At 43.1% G+C, this 21466-nt stretch overlaps 1 protein-coding gene across 3 annotated transcripts in view; it reads right to left on the bottom strand.

Annotated features, from left to right (window-relative positions):
* The window catches only part of NKD1 (NKD inhibitor of WNT signaling pathway 1), a 127038-nt gene extending 105828 nt beyond the window's left edge, over positions 1-21210 (bottom strand). Inside the window, exons 1-5 of one of the 3 annotated variants that reach the window (XM_083451915.1) lie at positions 21106-21210; positions 16828-16872; positions 15607-15806; positions 15417-15449; positions 14896-15056 (exon numbers count right to left, since the gene is read on the bottom strand). In XM_083451915.1, the coding sequence (XP_083308041.1) occupies positions 14896-15056; positions 15417-15449; positions 15607-15631 (219 nt within the window). In that variant the 5' untranslated portion in view covers positions 15632-15806; positions 16828-16872; positions 21106-21210. Of the gene's footprint in view, positions 1-14895; positions 15057-15416; positions 15450-15606; positions 16555-16827; positions 16873-21105 lie in introns of those variants that run through there. The other 2 variants (XM_083451916.1, XM_083451914.1) reach the window with 2 other exon arrangements.
* Positions 21211-21466: the final 256 nt, after the last annotated feature.

Raw genomic sequence — 21466 nt, 5'->3', positions numbered from 1 at the left:
TGCTCAGCCATGTAATTCACCTGCTCTGCCTTGCCTTGCTCAGATTCATGGCAGAAACAGAAACTTGAGTTTGACTTCTTCATCCAGCAACGAGGGCCAGGACAGAGGCGCTAGTCCTACTCCTATGTGCACGTCACATGGACTGAAGAGAGGGACTTATATATATACACACACACACACACACCATACATGTCCCCCCCGCAAAAGGTATGAAATGCATACAGTTATTTCTCTCTAACAGTTCCGTATTCACACTTCTCCACTGGACACTTAGGCGCAACCTTCCCGCACCTTTGCATAAGACGTGACTGTGCAGCCATCACTCTCCCCACCCTCCACAATTTCCAACAAATAGCCAATGCAAACTTCTATTCCCGGCGTAGTGAGTTCTCTCGGTGCTCTTTAAGTCTGCTGTTTCTCCTGCACAAGCAACGGGAAGAAGCCACATCCTTGGTTAACACCACCGTAGCCCACTGAAGGAGTTTGACACGCAAGTTACCTCCAAGGGCAGCGCGACACGCCCTCCTCCCTCCCCAAAGACCAAAAAGAGAGAGGCTTGCCTCTGTATCACACATCACACGGCAGATCAAAAGATCCAAATCTGCTCCCAAATCCCATTCCTCCTGCAAGACGGCACTTTGTACTGTCACTTCCCCACTGCGAACTTCCCCTTATTTCATACCTCACAGCATGCACAGCTGCACCCCAAGATCAAACATCCATGCATGATTTTCCTTCCACAGATCTTGAAAATCACAGAGTTAGACTTTAATGGGAACCTCAATATGCCTAATCCTCTAAAGCTGGCACAGTAATGCTCAGAAATACATTAAACTCTGCCATAATCACAAAAGCAAAAAAAAAAAAAAAAAAAGCATATATTTTTTCTCAGAAATGGTCCAGACGACATGTCAATCTATCTAGGATCTAACACAGTTACAGATGTCAAAGGGGTAGATCGAAAGCCAAAGTTGCTCAGCAGAAAATCCAGCAGCTTGCAGCAAAGTTTCGCTGCTCCTCAAGAATCGAGGCTCCCAGTTTTTTGTTTTTTTTTTGGGGGGGGGGACTCTTGCACACATTCACACACAGAAAGCTAAGTGTCACAGAAGATAACACCTCCAGCAGGTGAAGCCAATTACAATCCCAAAATGAGTTTGATGATCTCACTAATGACATTTGTTTTTGTTTTCTTAGAAAAGAAAAGTGACACACACTCTTTGCCCTGAACTTGCAATGCAGTCGTTTCCAACACATTATTAGCAACAGCAACAACAACAAAAAAGTCACTACTGACAACTTTAGTAGCAGCAGGCAACATGAAACTAACAGGGAAATTACGTTGTGCCTTGTAGACCCTAAGACTTTTGAAACACACCAACTTTGCTTTTTATTTTTTCTTGCAACCATGTGGGTTAGGAGCTTATTTCTGCTTTAAAACAAAGCCTATATAGCAGGGGTAGGCAACCTAAGACCCAGGGACCTTCTCAATCCGGCCCACAGACAGTCGGGGTGTTTTTACATGAGTAGAATGTGTGCTTTTATTTAAAATGCATCTCTGGGTTATTTGTGGGGCATAGGAATTTGTTCATTCCCCCCCCCCCAAAAAAAAAATAGTCCGGCCTACCACATGGTCTGAGGGATGGTGGCTGAAAAAGGTTGCTGACCCCTGCTATACAGCCTGCATTGCACACTGCGCCTGTAACCCTGTTGACCTTGTTCATCAGCATCACTATTCCCAGTTTTAAAATGGGGCCCATTTCACCGTGCTTCTTCCTGCACTTTACATGCTGAGGGAGAAATTAGAACAGGTGAACCATGTTGTGTGTGTCCATTAAAATCATGAGTGGTCTTTACATTAAAAGATTCTAGACTTTAAAAGGGAGAGGGCTTTAGAGCTAAGCTAAACCATCAGCCTCGACAGAGGAAGTTTCATTAATGGCTTAATTAAGAGATAATATGGTTAGGCTCTTCAGGGACTCCGCAAACAGATCCATGGAGCTCCACAAGGTTGCTTGCATCCATTTGTCACTGATTTTTCCTTTTCAGCACCTATATTGGGGTGGCTAAACTCACCCACAGCCAATCCAGGGAGGGGGGAGCCTTCATGCCAGCAGTGAGTGTGCCTCGACACACTGCTCACATCAGCTGATTCATGCTGAGACAGGGGTGGTCCTCCCTTCCCATTCAATGGACAACTGCTCTGATGACCCAGGAAAATTTATAAACCCATCAAGGCAATGGGCTACGTGAAGAATGGTACTAAGTGGTACTAAGCCACAATAGCTAGTATCCACGATAGCCTTATTCTCCATGAATTTGTCTAAATCACGTTTAAAGCTGTCAAAGTTGGCACCTATTGCAACGTATTGTGGTAACAAGTTAAGCAATGCACTGGGTAAAGAAGCACTTTCTTCTGCCTGCCCTGAATCTTCCAACATATAATGCTTCATTGGATGGTCCTGATTTCTAGTATTGCTTTACTACTTATTTATGAATGGCAAAATTATGAATTAATGTCATGAAATGAGCAGTGGGAGACATTTCTTGCCTTACCTCACAGCACTCAACTCAGGAAGGGGGAACAGGACAGCCAGAAGGGGAAGTATGTACTTCTTCACGTGTGATTGGTTCAAGGTATTATTTCACACAGGATATGGTGATGGAGAAAAAGGATTTGAATCAGTGGTTCTGAGTTTCTCTTGAAAATTATTGAGGGTCTTGATGGACCACATCATGATTTTTCTGCCTGTTGTAACTAGATCCTGTGTGGCTTTACTTGCATTTTTAAAGGGATGCCACAAACCACCTGAATGAAGCTCATGGACCACTGGAGGTCACAGTTTGGGCACCGCTGGACTAAGTCATGAAACAAGCATATAATATCAACAACAATTAGGTTTAAGTTTACTAAATTCATATGTTGCTTCCCACTAGTTACAACTTCAAAATTTATATGAGGAATAAATAATAGAGTAATAAATACAAGCATGTAAAATGTATGGTGTGACAGGATTTGAAATTAGCAGGGTGCCATGCGCATTTTGCACCTAAAGATTCTCCATTTGCGAGCATCTCAAAAAATCTGGGTGCCATTTTTTGCGCCTGGCTGACACTCCAGGATTACTGAAATGTATGTGCTTTAAAGCCCTGAAGTATACGTTAAGGATAGGCAATATGTTAAGGGGTTTTAACAATAAAAAGTAGAGTGTTTTGAAAACTGAAGTATGGTACCAATATTTTTATGGGAAACACCAAATTAAACATGTATTAACAATTTCTGCTAAAAATCTGATATTAACAATGTGTCACTTATGTGAATTGCATATTAGTTCATGCTTATCAAAATAATAAATAAAAAGTGTTGCCTACCCACCCCCCAGTGGCGACTAGGCATTCTGTTTTAGCACCCACAATCCAGGTCTCAGAAGCCATTTGGCTCTTAGCTTTTCTATCCCCGTTTCTAACACTGTGGTGCAAATGTGGTTTGTGATACCACTTCCAACAGTCATGGCTTCCCTCAAAGAATTCTGGGAGCTCTGGCTTGTTAAGGGTGCTGAGAGTTGTTAGGAGACCGCTATTTCCCTCACAGAACTACACTTCCCAGGGAACTCTGTGGGAAATGGGGGTCTCCTAACAACTCTCAGCACCCTTAACAAGCCAGAGCTCACAGGATTCTGTGGGGAAGCCATGACTGGCATCATAGTGCTTAAAATGTATGGTGTGAATGGGGCCACAGGATAGAGAAGGATTGTGCCCAATGGCGTACACACACAACTTTGAATATCCAACAGTGGGAGCACACTAGATGCGAAGCAAATGGTAATGTGTACATAGCCACAGAGCAAAAGAAAAAAAAACCCACCACCAAACCCCTCTTCAAAATGCTTCAACATCTGCAGTTTACTTTTCAACCAGGTTTTGAAGTTAGCATGCAGGCACCCTAACCCATGGCCTTTCAAGAATCTCTTTAAAGGCCAACAGCTGGACTGGCGGGAGGTGTGCCGAGCAAACGTTCTGTTTTGTTTTAAAAGATCATCACTGAATGATATTTTTCTTCTTCTGAAGAAAGCATCAGGCCTTACAAAGTTTCAATACTCTAGTGGCTTCTTCTAACTCCCCCCTCTGTTGCGAAGCCAGTTCAAAGAGAACCATAAAAAGTCATCCTAACATATTCTGGAATGGACAGAGCAAGGCTATAAAAATACCACTTATTTTGCTCCTCCTGGGTCTTATTACAGAATCGCACAAAAGCTTATAAAGAAAACCTTCCTTTAATGAACTCTTGGTGCAAAGGACATTTCCATATGTCCGCAAGAGCATGCAACACATTTTTTCTCATCCTCAGCATTTATTTCCTGGCGAGGCAAGGTTTCTAGATGAGGCTTTAAGCCATTTGAGGAAATGAAGGCATTTATTGCTACCTTTCATCTTAATTAGGGTGGCCACTTATGCATCATCCAAAAAATAAAAATAATGACACAGATTTGCATATGCTTATTTATATGTACAAATGCAGATGCAAATTCAGAAATACTTTATTGCAACAGATATAAAATGGGGAAGACTGCAATCAGGTGGCCTGCAAGTCTGCTTTGTCTGCATCCAGGTGCTAACTGCTGATGGACAGCATTGAGCCCTGCTCTCTCTTCTTAGGATTAGTTACTGGTACCTTTAAAAATCAGACTTGAACCAGACAGCCCTTCAAATACAGAACTCCATGGAAGAGAGAGTATTGTTCTCTAGAGTAGGACAGATGGCTACCCTAATGAAAACCAATGTAACATTTATATTTTTCTCCTCAAATGTGAGTCTTGGTGGACCACTTAATGATTTGTAGCAACTTTAATGTGCTGTGCAATTTTCAATTGTATTTTTAATGCTTCCTTCATTTCTTATACATTGCATTTTATTTCAGGTAGGTAGCCGTGTTGATCTGATGCAGTGGAAATAAAAACAAAATATCTGAAGAAGTGTGCCTGCACACAAAAGCTTATACCAGAACAAACTTAGTTGGTCTATAAGGTGCTACTGGACCATTTTTTAAAATTATTATTTTGATTGCATTTTATTGTATTGTAATTTGAAATTCCATAGATTTTTTTTTTTTTAAATTGAATTTATATACCACCCTATACCCAGGGCTGTAACTCCTGGTCACACCTGGAACCTTTCTGAATTTTCAGAAGAATTCTGGCCTTGCTTATAAGATTCTCTAGTCTTGCTCCAGGCAACTCTATCAAGAATCATAGAATCGTGGGGTTGGAAGAGGCTCCAGGAGTCATCTAGACCAACCTCCTGCAATGGAGGGACATCCCCTTCCTTCCTACGTGTTTTCAGACCTATGGTATTACCTGACCTGGAAGCATTAATGCACAGGCAAGGTTTGGAGGAGGAAACTATAAGTAACCCTCTAGAGATCTACTCCAGCGCTTCCACCAACTCTCCTTCCAATCCTGCTAGAACTCTCGTATCAGTTCCCAACATCCTTGGCTGCCTACAGCCCAGAAACAGAATTGCCAAAGACATTAGCTCTTAACACCCCCAGTATTATTACCATTGTTCACATCTTGTTTACAACCTGTTCTTACAAGCGCTCCCTCTCCTGCTCTCTAACCCTCAAGGAAGTTCAAGCATCATTTTGGCTTCTTTGCCAACATCCAAATTAGCCATGTACCATGTCAAGTCTGAACTATCTGGAAAATGCACACAGATAAACACAGATCATCTCATCTCAACCCAACCAGCCTTGCCAGATGGCTCCCCGAACTCAACTTTAGTAAATTTTGCAACACAAAAACATACACAAAAACATCTGAATTTATGCTTCCCCTCATATGTCAATTTAACCTCCAGCACAAAGCTTTTGAAATAGTGCAAGGATGCCTAACATTTTCCATATGGCAATGGCACAGTGGCTTTTAATTGTACCAAATGGTATCACTCTAGGATAATTACCTTGGAATCAAGCTTTCTGCTAGATTATTGGCCAATTCACTAATCTCATCACCACGGCACTCCTAATACTTTCGGAGACTCTTTGATGGTGAGCATCCACACGGCATCCTTCCCAAACCAGAGATATCAACATAGCCTGTGCGCTTTCTCTAATTAAATTATCTCTTTACGGCAGCCAAATTTCATTAGGCTGTTAGTCTCTCCGTCCTTTGATCATGCAAAAGTTTGGGGAAATTTGCAACCACACTTGGGTGTATATGCAACAAGGAGACATGATTCACTCTGTATAAATAGCAAAGAAAAACCTGACACATTGGCCTGTTCCACCGGTATTTCTCCATGTCTACTTTATTTTATTTAGAACATACAGACTAGAGCGGAGCCAAAGTTCTCGAGACAGTTTTTTATTTTGGAAAAAAGAGGGGTTGTTTTCCACCCTGGGTGGGATTACCATGTTGAGCAATGGCAGCAGCTTTGCTGTGTTCTTTCTTTAACTAATTGCTCCACCATGTTGTTGCAAAATGCATAGTTGCATAGGGTGAGGAGGGGAGAGAGATGGCAGCCCCTAGTGAACAGGGTTGCAAAACTTTCCCAACAATCCTTCTAGGATTATCCTGACATTGCATCTTTCAAACAGGGACCCTGCAGATGGGTATCATGAGGCTGCCAATTGCAGCTACATCACCGCTTGAAAGATCGCACCCCCAAAAAAAGAAACACTGCTGCTGCAACCAACAATTATTACAGTTAAGCACTCTCACCCCATGCTTTTATTTAAAGGATCTCTCCCATCCTGCCCCCTGAAAGCCAAAAATACTGTCCCAATTTGGTGGCTTGTGGGGAGAGAGGGTCATAAAAGAAGGAAAGCATTTTTGGCTCAATGCTAAATACAGATACACGACCGTACAGTACATTATTTTAAGTGCACAACACTTGCAGCAAGCAGAAATGTGCCTCACTACACTGTGAAATACACCAAGGCTCTTTTATTTACTGAGGAGTGTCTACCTTGCTTTCTCCCAGTGGTTTTCAAAGTTTCTGACTTCAGGGACTCCTTTCCACATTAACTAAACAGCCAAGGTAACCACCGGCATTCGCCACTAAACGACTGCATGTTGCAAAGGATTCTGGAGACATATCCTAGAGCACACTCTCTGCTCTCCTGGGTCTACAGGACCTCACTGCTAGTTAGTTTTATTACTTGTGTTCCACATTGCTATTAAAATAATACACATCCATTAAAAACAAAAACAAAAAGTCAGGGTGTGGTAAGCTTCCATAAAAGCAGCCAAGTTGAAACTAGATTTGATTTAAAAAAACAAAAAAGTGCCAACAGTCAAAACAGAAAGACAGGTAATGAGGTGGAACTCCACTGGAAAGGAGTTCCACATTTGCAGCCCCACCAATGAAAACATTCTACACCTTGCTTGCCGGGTTTCAATGTCTGGACAGAACAGACAGCACTGGCCTCCAAGGCTGACCTCAGACAGGAACTTATGGGAGCAGCAGTTTCTGAGAAGACCTGGATCCTAAACCAAATAGGTCAGGAGTCAGGGACCTCTGGCCCACAGGTCAAATGAAGTCCTCTCCCCAGAGCCCCCTGGGAAGGAGGAGTGATGGTTAAAGCACTCTGAGAATTATAGCTCTGTGTGTGGAATAGGAGAATGTATATAGTGAAGTTGGGGCCAGCAGCAATGTGCTTTGCTGAAGAGCATTGCCTACGATTTTATAAAGGATGCATGCTGATGAACCGTTGTCCTTTGGACACTTTAGCTGGCGCTTCTATCTTCTGCTTGTTGGGTGGGGGGGGATCCCATTCACATGTACAAAATGTAAGAGAGGAGCTAGTGCTTAGAGAGAAACTTGGCCAACTGGGAAACATGACTCTTGGTGGGTGGGGATCTTATCAGATGAAGCATGAAGTGATGCTGGTAACCCAGAATGGCCCACTTGCAGCAGATAACCTTGTAGGATGCTCAGGGCTTGCCAAAGATTTTGGAGGGTGGAGGGGCATGCTGCTATTATTAACTAAACGGAAGCCAGATTTTTTTGCCAATCTCCTGCAAATCACCCGAGATATACCAGTAGATCCTAGTCTACCTTCTGTCTCTTTGATAAAACAAAAGAGAAACAGTGGACCACTGATTTCTCTTGGACCACTTAGTGTTCACTAGTGGATACGATTCTTGCCAAAAAGATGCTGACCTAGGTGGGCCTTGGTTTGATCCATCAAGGCATCCCTTAACTTCAGCAAGATTATATCTACAGGATCAGTTAATTACAAAGCAACCATTTGTTATTTGCAAAGCAAAGATACATATTCAGCATCTCTTTCTATGCTGATCTCTTCAGCAGTTTGACTACTGGGTCCATCTCCTCCAGCACCTTCCCATTGACTAGCGGGGGCTCAATTTCTCCAGGGTTTCAGGCAGGGGTCTTTCCCCAGCCCCATCTGGAGATGCCAGGGATGGAACCTAGAATCTGTATTGGAAGCAACAGAGCTATAACCCTTTCCCATATTGAGGCCAGGATGTTTTCCTACGATATACTTGGCAAACTGAAAAAGGACATCAGTGCACAGGAGCATAGGAAGTTGCCTGAGATCAAGTCAGTCCATTGGTCCATCTACGGTCTACACTAATCAGCAGCAGTCCTTCAGGGTTTCTGGTGGGGTCTCTCCAAGCCTTATCTGGAGATGCTGCAAAGCAGATTGCTCTAGCACTGAGCTACGGCCCTTCCCTTGGAACCACCTGGAGAACATGCCACGCAAGTCTCACAATAGCCCAGCATGAACAAGGGTAACTACTACTGTGGTCCCCTCCTGATGCTTTGGGACCACAAGTCCAACCAACCCTCTCCAATCTGGCCAATGGTTTTCCACCAGGCAACATCTCTATCAGAGTTGCAGGCAGAGGTATTTCACATCAACTTCTATCTAAACTTTTTCCACAAAAACTAGAGATGCCGGTGATTGGATCGCCTGCCGAGCCATGTGCTTTGGCACTGTGCTACAGTTTCTTCCTGGGGAATCTAGGTGGAAAGGCTTCCCTGAAGGTTAAAAAAAAGTCTGAAAACCACTCCTAAACAGAAAGCATTTCCAACTTTGCTCTGCTTGGACCTATTCCCCAAATGTGGCAATTCAAATTGGGGTGGAAAGTTAAGGGAAAGCAGTGTTGCAAAAGCCATGACACTGTTCCAGCAAAACTCTGCAATTCCTACAGAAAGTTTCTGCAGCATTAGAAGAACTGAGAAACACACTATTCCACTTCCGCCCCCCATACCCTACTTCCCGAGACAGCATCTGACACAAGATACATGTCTATGGTGGAATGGTAGAGGAAATGTTTGCAATCTGTTCTTGGCTTCCACAATGGCCTAGGCCACATGTAATGCTAATCCATGGTTAATACAAACATAGGTTTATAAAACCAACAATAAACCATGGTTTTGTTCACAGCTCATAAACTTTGACTAAAATGCTGAGCCAGTTCAGAAAATCAAATTAAACAATGATTTACGTTACGCTTGAACCTGGCCTATATGTGGACTTAAGTACTGTATACGGCAGAGGATTGTATACGGCAGAGGATTGCAAAGGCCACCCAAAGACAGACACACACCATTTTCCATACAGCAGCCAAATTAAAATGGTGGAGGGGGAATGCACTTCCCCCAAAGACACCAATAGGACAGCAACACACAAGAAAGAAACCTAGGAACATTTGTTATGGCTTTGAAGAAAAAAGAAAATTGAATTAAGCAAATGTATTATTTAAAAGTTCTCCCTGGCACTGAGCCCAACACTCAGGGTAGGGGGGAGAAAGCATTTACAAATAATGTAGCTTTGCAAAAGAAGAAGAAGAAGTAGAAGTAAAAATAAACAGCTGAATAAAGAAAAGATAATCCATGCACAATGGCAGGAACTTCTCCTCAGTTTGCTTTAGATGCAGACTCGTTTGTAAAAATAGCAGACAAATATTGTTCTAAAAGTCTATGTGAACTTCAGCCCTAGAAAATGTTTACACATAGGAAATCAGAATGAGGGAGATGGGGGGAAGTAATTGACAGACACAAATGGCCATGGGTACCACCATATATAGGTACCAAAACATACGCTCTCCAATTTACTAAAAAATTACCAAACACAGCAAATACACTCCTCACACGCAAAAGAGGTTATCAGTATGTTGTGTTCCAGAGCCAAAGATTGCTACAATCAAGTTTCTCTAATAACTTTCTTAGAACATAATTTGTTAATAACCTTCTTAGAACTTTCTTAGAACATGGTGTTCAGAGCAAGGTGTTCAGAATTGGAAGCCGCACTCCAGACGTTAAGGACACCAAGCATAGGGGAGGTGTGACATCAATGTTAGTGGAGTACATTAGAAGAGCACCGGCTTTGCATGCAGAATGTCCCAAGTTTAATCCCTGGCATCTCCAGGTAGAGCTGAGTGTGTCCCGTCTGAAGCCCTGGAGAGTTGCTGCCACCCAAGGAAGACAACACTGAGCTAGATACACTGGTGCCCTGATCCTGTATAAAGGCAGCATCCTATGTTCTGCAAGTACGCAGAGGCAATGAAATTTATTCCTTCAAGGCTGACACTGCATTAGGACTGATCTGTTGGGAGTCACATGCCAGTGTTGGGTAGATTTGGAGTCAAAAGTGGTTAGGGCCTGATCCAACAGCAGTTGGACCACCCACTTCTCTCTCTTTCCCCCCTAGGGTCACAGGTTGCCCACACCTGGTGTAAAAGATCCCTAGCTCAACCAAGTCAAAAGATAGCTCAGGTGCTAAGGAGCAGGGGGAGACTGGATGTGGTCATGGGTAGCCATATCTAAACACAATAATGTGGTCACTCAGTATCATTTATTATTATTTAGGCAATTACAAGGGGGGGGGGGGAGGATCAAAACTTATTCCAACCAGGAAATATTTGAACCTACATACCTACAGAAGAAATTACAATGTTGTCATGAGAAGAACAGAACTTCGAAAGAATGTAAGAGGAACCTGCTGGATCAGGCCAAAGGACTGCCTAGTTCTCAGCATCCTGTTCTCACAGTGGCTGACCAGATGCCCCAATGGGAAGCCTACAAGCTGGATGTGAGCGCAACAGCACTTCTCTCCTGCTGCTTCCAGCAAGGATTGTTCAGAGGCACAATGCCTCTTACAGTGGAGGTGGAACATAGCCAGCACGGCTAGTGGCATTGATAGCTTTGCCCTCCATGAATTGGGCTAATGCTGTTTTGAAGCCATCCAAGCATAATTTTTTAAGGAGAGTAAGGGCAGGCTAGAACGTGTGTAGAGGAGGGAGACCAAGACGATCAAGGGTCTGGAAGCCAAGCTGTATGAAGAATGGTTGAGGGAATTTGGTATGTTTAGCCTGGTAAAGAGGAGATATGATAGCCATCTTCAAACATCTAAAGGTCTGTCCCATGGAGGACGAAGCAAGCTTATTTTCTATTATTCAAAGTGAGTGACCATCACTGCCTCCTTTGGGAGCGCGTTCCCTCATTTAACTATGTGCCAAACCTCCCTTCCCCAAACCAGGTGATTAAAGTACAATCCTTACTCCATTTATGGAGTCCTTCCACATGAACTCAGCCTTATTCTTTGCATGTTGTTTTAAAGCAAAAGACATTAAAATTACAACACAATGTGGTGTCTGTGCCTCTAGATGACAAGTCATTCCACTGCCAACAGCAGAAGCATCCTTGTTCTGGAGCCAAAGCTCTGCATAACTTTAACTGATGCCATTCTTGCTTTCTCTACTATTTAATAAATCATCCCTTTATTCTAATCTGGAGCAAAACTGCATGCAGATGCTTTAAAATGTCACCAAAGAACCACCAAGCCTCTCGATTCCATCATTTGCGTCAAATCTTCCACTCCAATAGAAGGTTATTCTTATGAAATTCCTGGGAAGCTAAGTGTCTAATTACTTAGACACCCTTAAGCATTTCCCTCCCTTTAACACTTCCCTGTCCCTATTAAATAAAACTCAAGGGGATAATATTTCTCCAAAGGCAATATGTTTTTGGCATCTTTTTTCATTCCATCTGCTTGAACTGTCTACCAAAAAAGCAATGAACAAAGTTCCATTTCCAGCAACTTTGAATGCAGACCAAAACCTACAACCAAGATCTTTGAGACACTTTGGAACTTTAGTGCAAACGCATACAGGAACTTGCTCAATTCAGCTGGAGCATTAGGAAGTAAACATAGATCTTAGTTACTTATTACAATTACTCAGTTAAATGGGTGAAATTAAGGCAGTGAATTATGAGGCTATGGACACTGGATTCCACATCCCACCACAGAAATGGCTTTTTACACCTGGGATTTTCTGAAACTAAGCATGTGCTCTAACACAAATACATGCACGGATCCCAAGGGCATCAAAAGGAGAGTTTAGAAAATAATATCCCTTCCCTTCTTATTTCATTAAACCACAAAATGGGTTGGATTCAGAACAAGAGCTAGTCTGGTGATAAACCCTATTCACACTTAGATAGAGCAGATTCCACTGCACTCAATGGGACTTCCTTCCAAGTTGAGATGAACAGTATTGCACTGGGAGCAGACTGTAGGCTGCAAAAGCTTTGGCCATAACAAAAACATGTTAGCCTTTAAAGTGCCACCCAACTCTTTGTTGCTTTGCAATAGAGGAACCCAACCCATACGCTCTGGAAGAGTACAGCTGAGCACATTCATCTTGTGAGGTAGCAAAAATGTATGGAGATTGGAAAGCACATTTGACTTTGAAATAAATATTTAAGTATTTCAAATTAACATCAGGATGCACATATGCAATTAGTCTATGGTTTTCCCTGGTGTTTAAAATACAACTGCTCTCCTACCAAGATACTTTGGATTTCCTTTCCATAAAGATGGTTAGTAGAGTTAGTAGAGTATATTAATTACACATACCTGAATTATTGTATTTTTAATATTGTGTTGGAAGCCACCCAGAGTGGCTGAGGAAACCCAGCCAGATTTGGGGGGGGGGGGGGATAAACAAACAAACAAGCAAACAAATAGTATGACTCAAATAGCTAGAGGTAGGGGAAATACATGCATACAACCTAAAAATGAGTTATTTGGCTAAGAATCAGACTCCTATGCTGGCTCAATTTTAAGTGACGGCTTTCCAAAATATACAGTGACTCCTAAAGCTATCAGAGCAGGAACATTCAATATAGAGCAGTTTCTCCCACCTCCAATTTATGCAAGCAATAATACTCACGCACTACTAAAAGACTGGACAGCAACTTTCCTTTCACCTAATAAGAGTCCTGATCAGGGGCTGCATATTTTGCTCAGAAGAAAGTAGCAAGTACATTAAACTTGGTCACATACACTTTGAAAATAGCCTCTCACCAGGTTACCTATGGCGAGTAAACACTACCTCCAGATGACATGGCACATAAAGTTTGCAAAAGATGGCTCTTTTTAATGCCAGCCACAACTGATGAATACAGGTTCACTAAAATGAATGTGGACTACAAACTTATCTGGACGTGTTTACAAGGCTGCTTTCACAAATGGTGGTTCAATTAAACACCCATCCCACCCACACCCACCACAAAGGAACTTGCTTGCTTCAACCAGAAACACAAGGTAAAATAATCTCATCCAATCAGCAGGGTGCAAACAAAGTGCTATCTTTTCTAATGACTCAGCAGTGTGCAAATGCCAACAGCTCCAGAGTGCAAACCAAACAAAGTATAAGGACAGACATTAAAGTGTAAGAAATAAATCATCATATAGATTTTCACTGAGTCTGTTCGGGACCAGGACCAATATATGTTATTACCAAAGACTTTTTACAGTATTGCCCAGATCATTCCAGCAATATGAAACAGACAAATGAAACCCTTCTCTTATTTTTTATTATCAGAGTACAATCTTAAGGCAGAACTAAGTTTTGACACAATGGGGGGAAAGCACCATTAGATCTGGGAAGCTTCAATCCACAGGTTTACCTTAGAGACCAATAAACACACAAACATGCACACACACAACTTTCTAAGACCTCCCCCTGCTAACTATGAAAGGCTCTTCCCCAGCTCTGTTTTGAAAGAGAAGAAAAAGCAAAATCCAGATGTTCAGGAAAAGCTTTTTTAAATAACAAAACAAAAACTCTTAAAGTACATTTGCGACCAGCAAGTACCAATCTGGCTGAGCAAGGAAGCAGGCTTACTTATGAGTAAGCCCGACTGCGTTCAGTGGGGTTCCTACCCATTTAAGTGTGCAGTCTGAAGCAACACAATCCCCTCATATCTAAGAGCACTCTCAAGGCAAAGCAGCGTGCAAAGCATATAAACAGCATTTTTTTAAAAAAGAAAAAGATAGATTGCAGATGTTTAAGCAACCAAAAGAACAAATTGGGACACTCAGCAAAGCCTTATGAGAAGGTATCCCATCCGGCTAAGAACTCTAGCGGGGTTGCGGGCACTGAAAAAGTTGGCTCTGGCAAGCAAAATGACAAAATGCCAGACAATAAATTAAGCCACCTCTCTATTCCTATCTCTCACACACACCAGGATTCTCCTCATCTGTTTTGGTTTCTGAGGACTTCTACAATGGACACTGGAGAGAGAGAGAGAGATTGTCCATCTGCCCATCCCATTCCTGAAGAGCCATGTTCTTTTCAACACTGGGAAGCAAGGCAGCCGCCTTTCCAGAGCCTGCTTCTGCCCTGCAAACTTGCAACTCCTTCAAAGGGTGGGCGCACGGAATCAACTCAGAAGGCTACTCCCAAAGGCGCAATAACTGAAAGTGGAGCGGGGGCGGAGGGGGAAGATAAGTTTTCATCCCAAAGAGCTCCAACTCAAAGAGAGCCTAGTCTGGAAGAGGTTTGAGCTAGTTTCTGCCTTGATGGTAAGGAGGGAGAGGAGGGAAGGCAAGCTGGGTGGAAGGAGGAATCGGGAACTCACCCTGGAACCAGACAGCCTGCAAAGAGCCCGGTGCTGGCAGCCTTGCTGAAGTCCTAGGCTGCTGCCTCCGCTGCTGCTTCCACTGCCAGAGTATTTCTGCTTCACCATCCAGTCCTCTAGCCCTTTCCGAGCCAGCGAGGCATTCACAGCAAAACTATCACCTGGGGAAGGAAAAGGAAAGCCTCAAGTCAGGCACAGTCACCACCCTGGAAGGGACCCATTCAAGCCCTCCATCACCACCCCACATACTTCTTTTCTTGCCCCCAAACTACCTGCCCCAACCGCAACAAAACGAGAGAGAAGGGGAAGGGGAGCAGGGAGCAAAAGACTCAGAGAACGGAACCACTTCTGAGAGCAGAGAACTTCTCTGAGCATCCACCCCAAAATCACCAAAGCACAAACTTTTTCTCCCATTCCTTTCTTTTTTTTTAACAGGGGCAAAAAGTTGGGGGGGGGGAGAAAGCAAAAAAGGATGGAAGTTCTTATGAACAGGAATAATAATAATTATAAAAACAACATACCTTCTGGGCTTTCTCGAGGTTTACAAACAGCAGCTAGGAAAATCCAGGGTTGGGGGGAGAGAGAGAGAAAATAAAAACGAGAAGATGGTTAGAGCAGAGTCTTGCATATACACAGATATCTAGTGAATTCTAACCAAGATCTAGGCTCCTCTCCCTCCCGGCGCCCTGTAAACCGTGCAAAAGAACTTACCATGTTTTGAGTGAAGTTTCCCCATCTCTCGGCATGGATCTGCAAACCCGAGGGCATCGGGAGTGGGCTTCAGGGCTGAGCTGGGGGCATCACTGCCTGCTTGTTGGCTCTCTTCAACAACAACAACAATCTCTCAATTCCAAGAGGGTCCCTTTCCCTTCTTCTTTTTAGAAATCCATGTGCTCCGACCGTCCCCTTTCCTTGATTAAAGCAACGATGGAAAAGAGAGATGGGCGGGGGGGGGGAATGCACAGAGGAGCAGATCTATAGATAGATAGATGCACACTTGCAGCAGCAGCAGCAGCAGCAGCAGCAGCAAAAGCAGCTCTGAACTCAGCGCCCTGGCTGCGTCTCTCTCCTCTCCTCTCCTCTCCCTCTCGACTCAAGTCTCGCTTGTAACAGAGGCGGTTACAAAAGACCTTACTTCACCCACCGGGGAACATGATTGACACCTCATTGAGATTAGACCACTTGCAGGCAGCCTCTGGATTCCGATTGGAGCGGGGCGGCACATGAAAGGGAAGAAGGATCCTTTTGGAGTCTCCAAAAAAATAAAAGGAGCGGCGGCGGCGGCGGCTCCTTTGGTGTGTTTCATTTCCAGCCAGGCGCAGGCAGCAGAGCTCAGAGCCATAGAGGGAGGCCCCATTCCAGAGATGTCTCTCTCTTTTTCTCTCTCTCTCCCTCCTCACTACTTTCTTTCTCTTTCTGTGCGTTTTTTGTGCGTTGCTTTGGGGTTTGACTAAGTCCCCCACCCCGCTTCCCCATGATCCATCAGCCCCCTGCAACTTTTTTGGGGAGGCCACTCAAAGAGCAATTCTGGGCGTGCCTACTCGGAAGTAAGTTCAACTCGGTTCAAAGGGCATTGCTCTCGAGTAAGTGGATGTAGGCTTGCAGACTTTAGTCTTTCTTCCCGCTTACTTGGGAGTAAGGATTGGTTTCTGAGTCGACGCGCACAGGGCAGGAGGGGGGTGTCAAGGAAGGGTGGATTTTATTTTATTTTTAAAGCTATTATTACTATTATTCCACCTTCCCTGCACGTCCCCCCCACCAATGCTGCTTACAATATATTTCAAGAACGCAAAATGCGCACAAATGCAGCTGAGGAAATGCGGAAACACGTGCACAATTATAGTTATTTAAATAAATAACTCATTTTGAGGAACTGTTACATAATAATACATTGGTCTATGTTTTTAAATTATTTTTCATAATGGTACTTACACAAAAATGAGGGTTGCTGGTAGTGTCTTGGAGGAGGCGTGCCACCTTTTTTTTAAAAAAAAGAAGATATTTTGCAAGTTTATTATTAAAGGTACATGTTAAGAAGCACAATCTAATATAAGGAGAAAACAATGGTCAAAAACAAAGCACTCAAGTGGGAAACCCTGGTTGTAGGGTATGTAGCTTATTACATTTTCCTACATTCGTAACAGGGCATTTTACACTGAAATGGACGTAAAATTCAGGATAATATGGCAATCTCACACTTGCTTGAGTGTATGCCCCACAGAACTAGGACTGCACTGTGTAACACATTGTAAACAACTGCAATTTAAAACCATTGCTGTAACTTGAGAAGACAACATTTTAAAATGATTCTAAAATCTGAGAAGTATAATTAACTATCACACACGAAAAACCTGTTGAAAGAGAAAGGCATGGTGAGTACAAAACCACACACTTACAGAGCATAAATTAAAGGTGTGTATATAGGCACACACACACAAACATACACATAGTACTTAAATATCTGCTGTGGAAGCCCTCTATCCCAAGGTATGTGGGAGACACTCAACTACAGATCCCCAGCTGCAAAGATCCTAGCTTAGTGCTAGAGCATCTCCTAGGTCAGCTAAGACTCCCATTTAAAACAGTCTAAAGCCTCTCCTGGCCTGATTCACGCATCTTACAGATTTGTTTGACATTTTCATTGTAATGCCATTGTTTCCCCCCCAGTACACAGCCTTTTAATGTTTTATACAAAAGTGTGGTTTATAAATGTTGTAAATAAATAAATAAATAAATAGCACCCAGCTAAACCATGGCTGTGTGTATGAATGTGCCTATGTGTGGGTCAGTACACATGGTAAAAATTGCATTTGCTTCATTCTTCATCCTTCTGTTTCTGTTCTACCTGGAGCTGAGCCATGCTTTGGCCAATGTTACATGTGAATCTGAGCTTGTGGTTTGTCTTCCCCAGACAATGGGAACCTTGGGGGCATCTTGTGGTTTGTCTAGGGCGAGACAAACCACAAACCCGGGTTTACATATAAGGCTAAGCCTTCAGAGTAGGTGTGAAGCAGGCATATTTTACTGTGCATTCACACATGGGCGTAGCCAGGATTTTTTTTGGGGGGGAGGACTTTGTTGGGGGGCATAACCAACGTGATTGGACAGTTAAGTATTTCTGTTGTTTTACTTGAACTAGGGAGGGTAGCTGTCCCCCTTGGTTATGCCTATGCATTCACACTTAGCCATAGTTAGCCATACTTAGCCATAGTTTGGCTTAGAATTCCTCACAAACTATTGTGTCAAAAATACTGTGCTAGCTGGACCTATAGTCTATAATGCACCTTCCTGTATTTCACAGGAAAAACCACTTTTGTTTTATTTTTCTGTTACAAAATGGTACACACATAAATAAACAAATTTGATATGACTGGCAGAAAATGGGTCACTGAGGGGTAAAATACTAAACCTATTTTACAGTACATAACAATGTAAACCACCTCAGAGTAAACCAGCTCAGAGAATTCTTCAGTAAATCAACTTGGAAAACACAAAATAATAGCAGTGAGCTAGGAAAGACCACTATTGTGCATTCTCAAGAAGTAGCTTATTCTTCATTTTAATTTGCCTCCATGTTTTCCAAGTTTGGCCATGAGCGCATATGTGACGTTTAGAAATCAAACCAAGCTCCAGTAAATAAATTTATTCTCTCCCTGGGCCTGGGCTTACAGTTGTTGATGGGGACTCGATATACTTAAGGATTAGCTCCAGAGTTAACAGTCCAATTTTCAGATCAATATTTTAACACAAAACTAGATGTTTTCAGAAGTGCTCCAGTGGAAGGTTGGTACTCAGTGAAGGCCCCTCCACTCCCAATTCCACCTGAAATGAAAATCAGGCTGAAATTGGGGGTTTGGTTCAAGTAGAAGCATTTCCTCAAATCAAGGGAAGACTTACAGGTATCCATCTACCTGACCAAGCTCTTAAGCTTAATGAGAAAACTAGGGAAGAAGGGAGTGGCAAGAGTCTTTTCATCTCTTGTGTAAACAAACAACCAGTTTATTAAGCAGTTTGCATGCACACAGTGGCAAATTACCACTTTGCAAAACGGCTACCTGTCTTCACCCAGACTCACCCTTTGAAGGAATGGAGCAATGCTTAATATGGCAACAGGTTAACAAACAAGAAGTTCAGGACTACATAGGAAGCTGTCTTCTACTGAGACAGCCCTTGGGTCCATTTTGGTCAATAATGTCAACACGGGGTGGGTGGGGGTTGTTAGGAGGCCCTGTGTGAAATTTCAGTGGTGGCTCCATTGGGAGCCGTTGCTGCTGTCTGCCACCTTAATCTAGTAAAGCCATGGTAGGGCAAGGGTAGTGGCACCGGAGGTAAGAGAGGATCCACCTGAAGGTGCTTTGGCAGTGGTGCCTTCAAACCATAAGCCAATCCTGGTTAATTCTTCAAAGATTTACTAAACTTTTCTATTGCAGTGGCTGGGGAGTGGAAGTGTAAATTCCCCAGAGGGGTTGGCTTGGCTCCCTCACTTTTAAGCATCAGATAAGATGCTAAAGCCTTTAACACAGCTGGCTTAGTTATCTCCCTCTGTTACACTGAACTTCATTTTATTCTGCTATTGGTTTTATCGTATGAAACCAATTTTAGTCATTTGGACTGTTTTGACTGTGATTTATGTACTCAGTGAACTTTTTAGTAAGCCCCCCTACCTCACAACCCTTTGAGCTTATAAATAAAAGCAGGATATATATATTTTTTTAAAAAGAAAGAAATAAATAAAAATGCAAATTGGCGACTCATTCCCAGAGCAGGTTGGAGGCTTCCCCTTCTGCCATTTCACAAGTTGCATAGGCCTAAGCCAAAGGAAAAGGGCCACAAAAATGATCAAGGGGTTGGAGAAACTCCCCTCTGAGGGACAGTTAAAATGTTTGAGGCTTTTCAGCTTAGAGAAAAGGCATGTAAGAGGAGACATGATAGAGGTGTATAAAATTATACATGATATGGAGAAAGTGGAAAGAGCAGTAGGTGAGGTGGCACAGTTTGGGCACTATTGTTCTTCCAGATTCCCAACACAACGGGTTGCTGGCGCTTATTGAGGGGGAGATATGAGGGACAGGACACAGGGAACTTGTGTGGAGCGGCGCAGTGGAGCCAATCCGATGTTGCCACCATGCCAAGCTCCCCGCACCGCATAACTCCCCCTCAGCCTTGGTAAGCACCAGCAGCCCACTATGTTGGGAAACCGGGAGTGTAATGGTGCACCATCTCACCAGCTACTACTGGGGTAGACATTTCTCACTCTCTTTCTCCCCCCCCCCCCAATACTGGAACTAGGAATTATTCCATGGAATGGAATGTTGGAAGACCCAGGACAGACCAAGAAAAGTACTTCTTCACATAGTGCATAGCTGAGTTTGCTCTCACAAGATGGAGTCGAGACATCTAGGTCCAGCAACTTGGCTGGCTTTAAAAGAGGATTAGACAAATTAATGGAGGATAAGGCTGTCAGTGGCCACCAGATACAACACTAGCTGCATTCCGCCTCTACATATGGAAGAGGAAGAAGAGGAGTTTGGATTTGATATCCTGCTTTATCACTACCCTAAGTCTCAAAGCAGCTAACAATCTCCTTTCCCTTCCTCCCCCACAACAAACACTGTGAGGTGAGTGGGGCTGAGAGACTTCAAAGAAGTGTGACTGGCCCAAGGTCACCCAGCAGCTGCATGTGGAGGAGCAGGGAAGCGAACCCAATTCACCAGATTACAAGTCCACCGCTCTTAACCACTACACCAAGCTGGCTAAGCACTATGCCTCTGAGTACCAGCTGCTAGGAATCACAACTAAGGATAGCACTGTTGCACTTGGGTCCTCATAGCGCCTTTGAGTTGGCCACTGTGAGAACAGGATGCTGGACTAGATAGGCCCTTGGCTTGATCTAGTAGGGCTCTTCTTGTGTATTTAGGAACTGGTTGTGTGAGGATAGGCTAGGTCAGAAACTGTGCCCTACAGCTACAGATACAATATGTCATACAGGAGAATTATCCATCTTTTCTTTTTTAAACAACAACCTTGTAGCTGGTAATTACTTCCCGTTTTATGAAAATTGTGTTTCCTTGCGGGGGGTGGGGGTGGGATTTGAGTAAGAGAGATAAAAGAGAAGCAAAATGCTTATGAGTTCAATTCTTTTTGAAAGGAAGGAGAGAAGAAAAGAAAAAAAAGAGGGAGGTTTCACTACCTTCCAAGCCATCAACTCACGCTATGCAAAAGAAATCTGGAAACAGGCCCAGCCTAAAACATTCCTGTCTGTTCATTTTCAAAAATTCTATGAAAGTTTCAAAGTGGTTGGATCTGGAGCTCACCTGGAGAAAGCAAAGAAAAGAGATTATGAAATAGCCAAATGCTTCGATTTTTATTTTATTTTAAAAATCCCTTCACAGCTTGTAGTCAGCCCTGAGCCAATAAATAAAACACAGATGACCCTAATGAACAATGATGTTTGATTTCCATAATATTTTAACAAGAGATAATGTGATCCTGTCCTCAGAGATTCCCCAGACATTTCGCATCACACAAATCCTCTTTCCCCCCCTGCCTCTTGGCAAAGGCTACAACTATT

This window comes from Podarcis tiliguerta, assembly GCF_965153285.1.
Source record: "Podarcis tiliguerta genome assembly, chromosome: 8".
NCBI lineage: Eukaryota > Metazoa > Chordata > Lepidosauria > Squamata > Lacertidae > Podarcis > Podarcis tiliguerta.
Note: the sequence above shows the minus strand (reverse complement) of the source record. Positions and strands in the feature narration are given on the sequence as shown.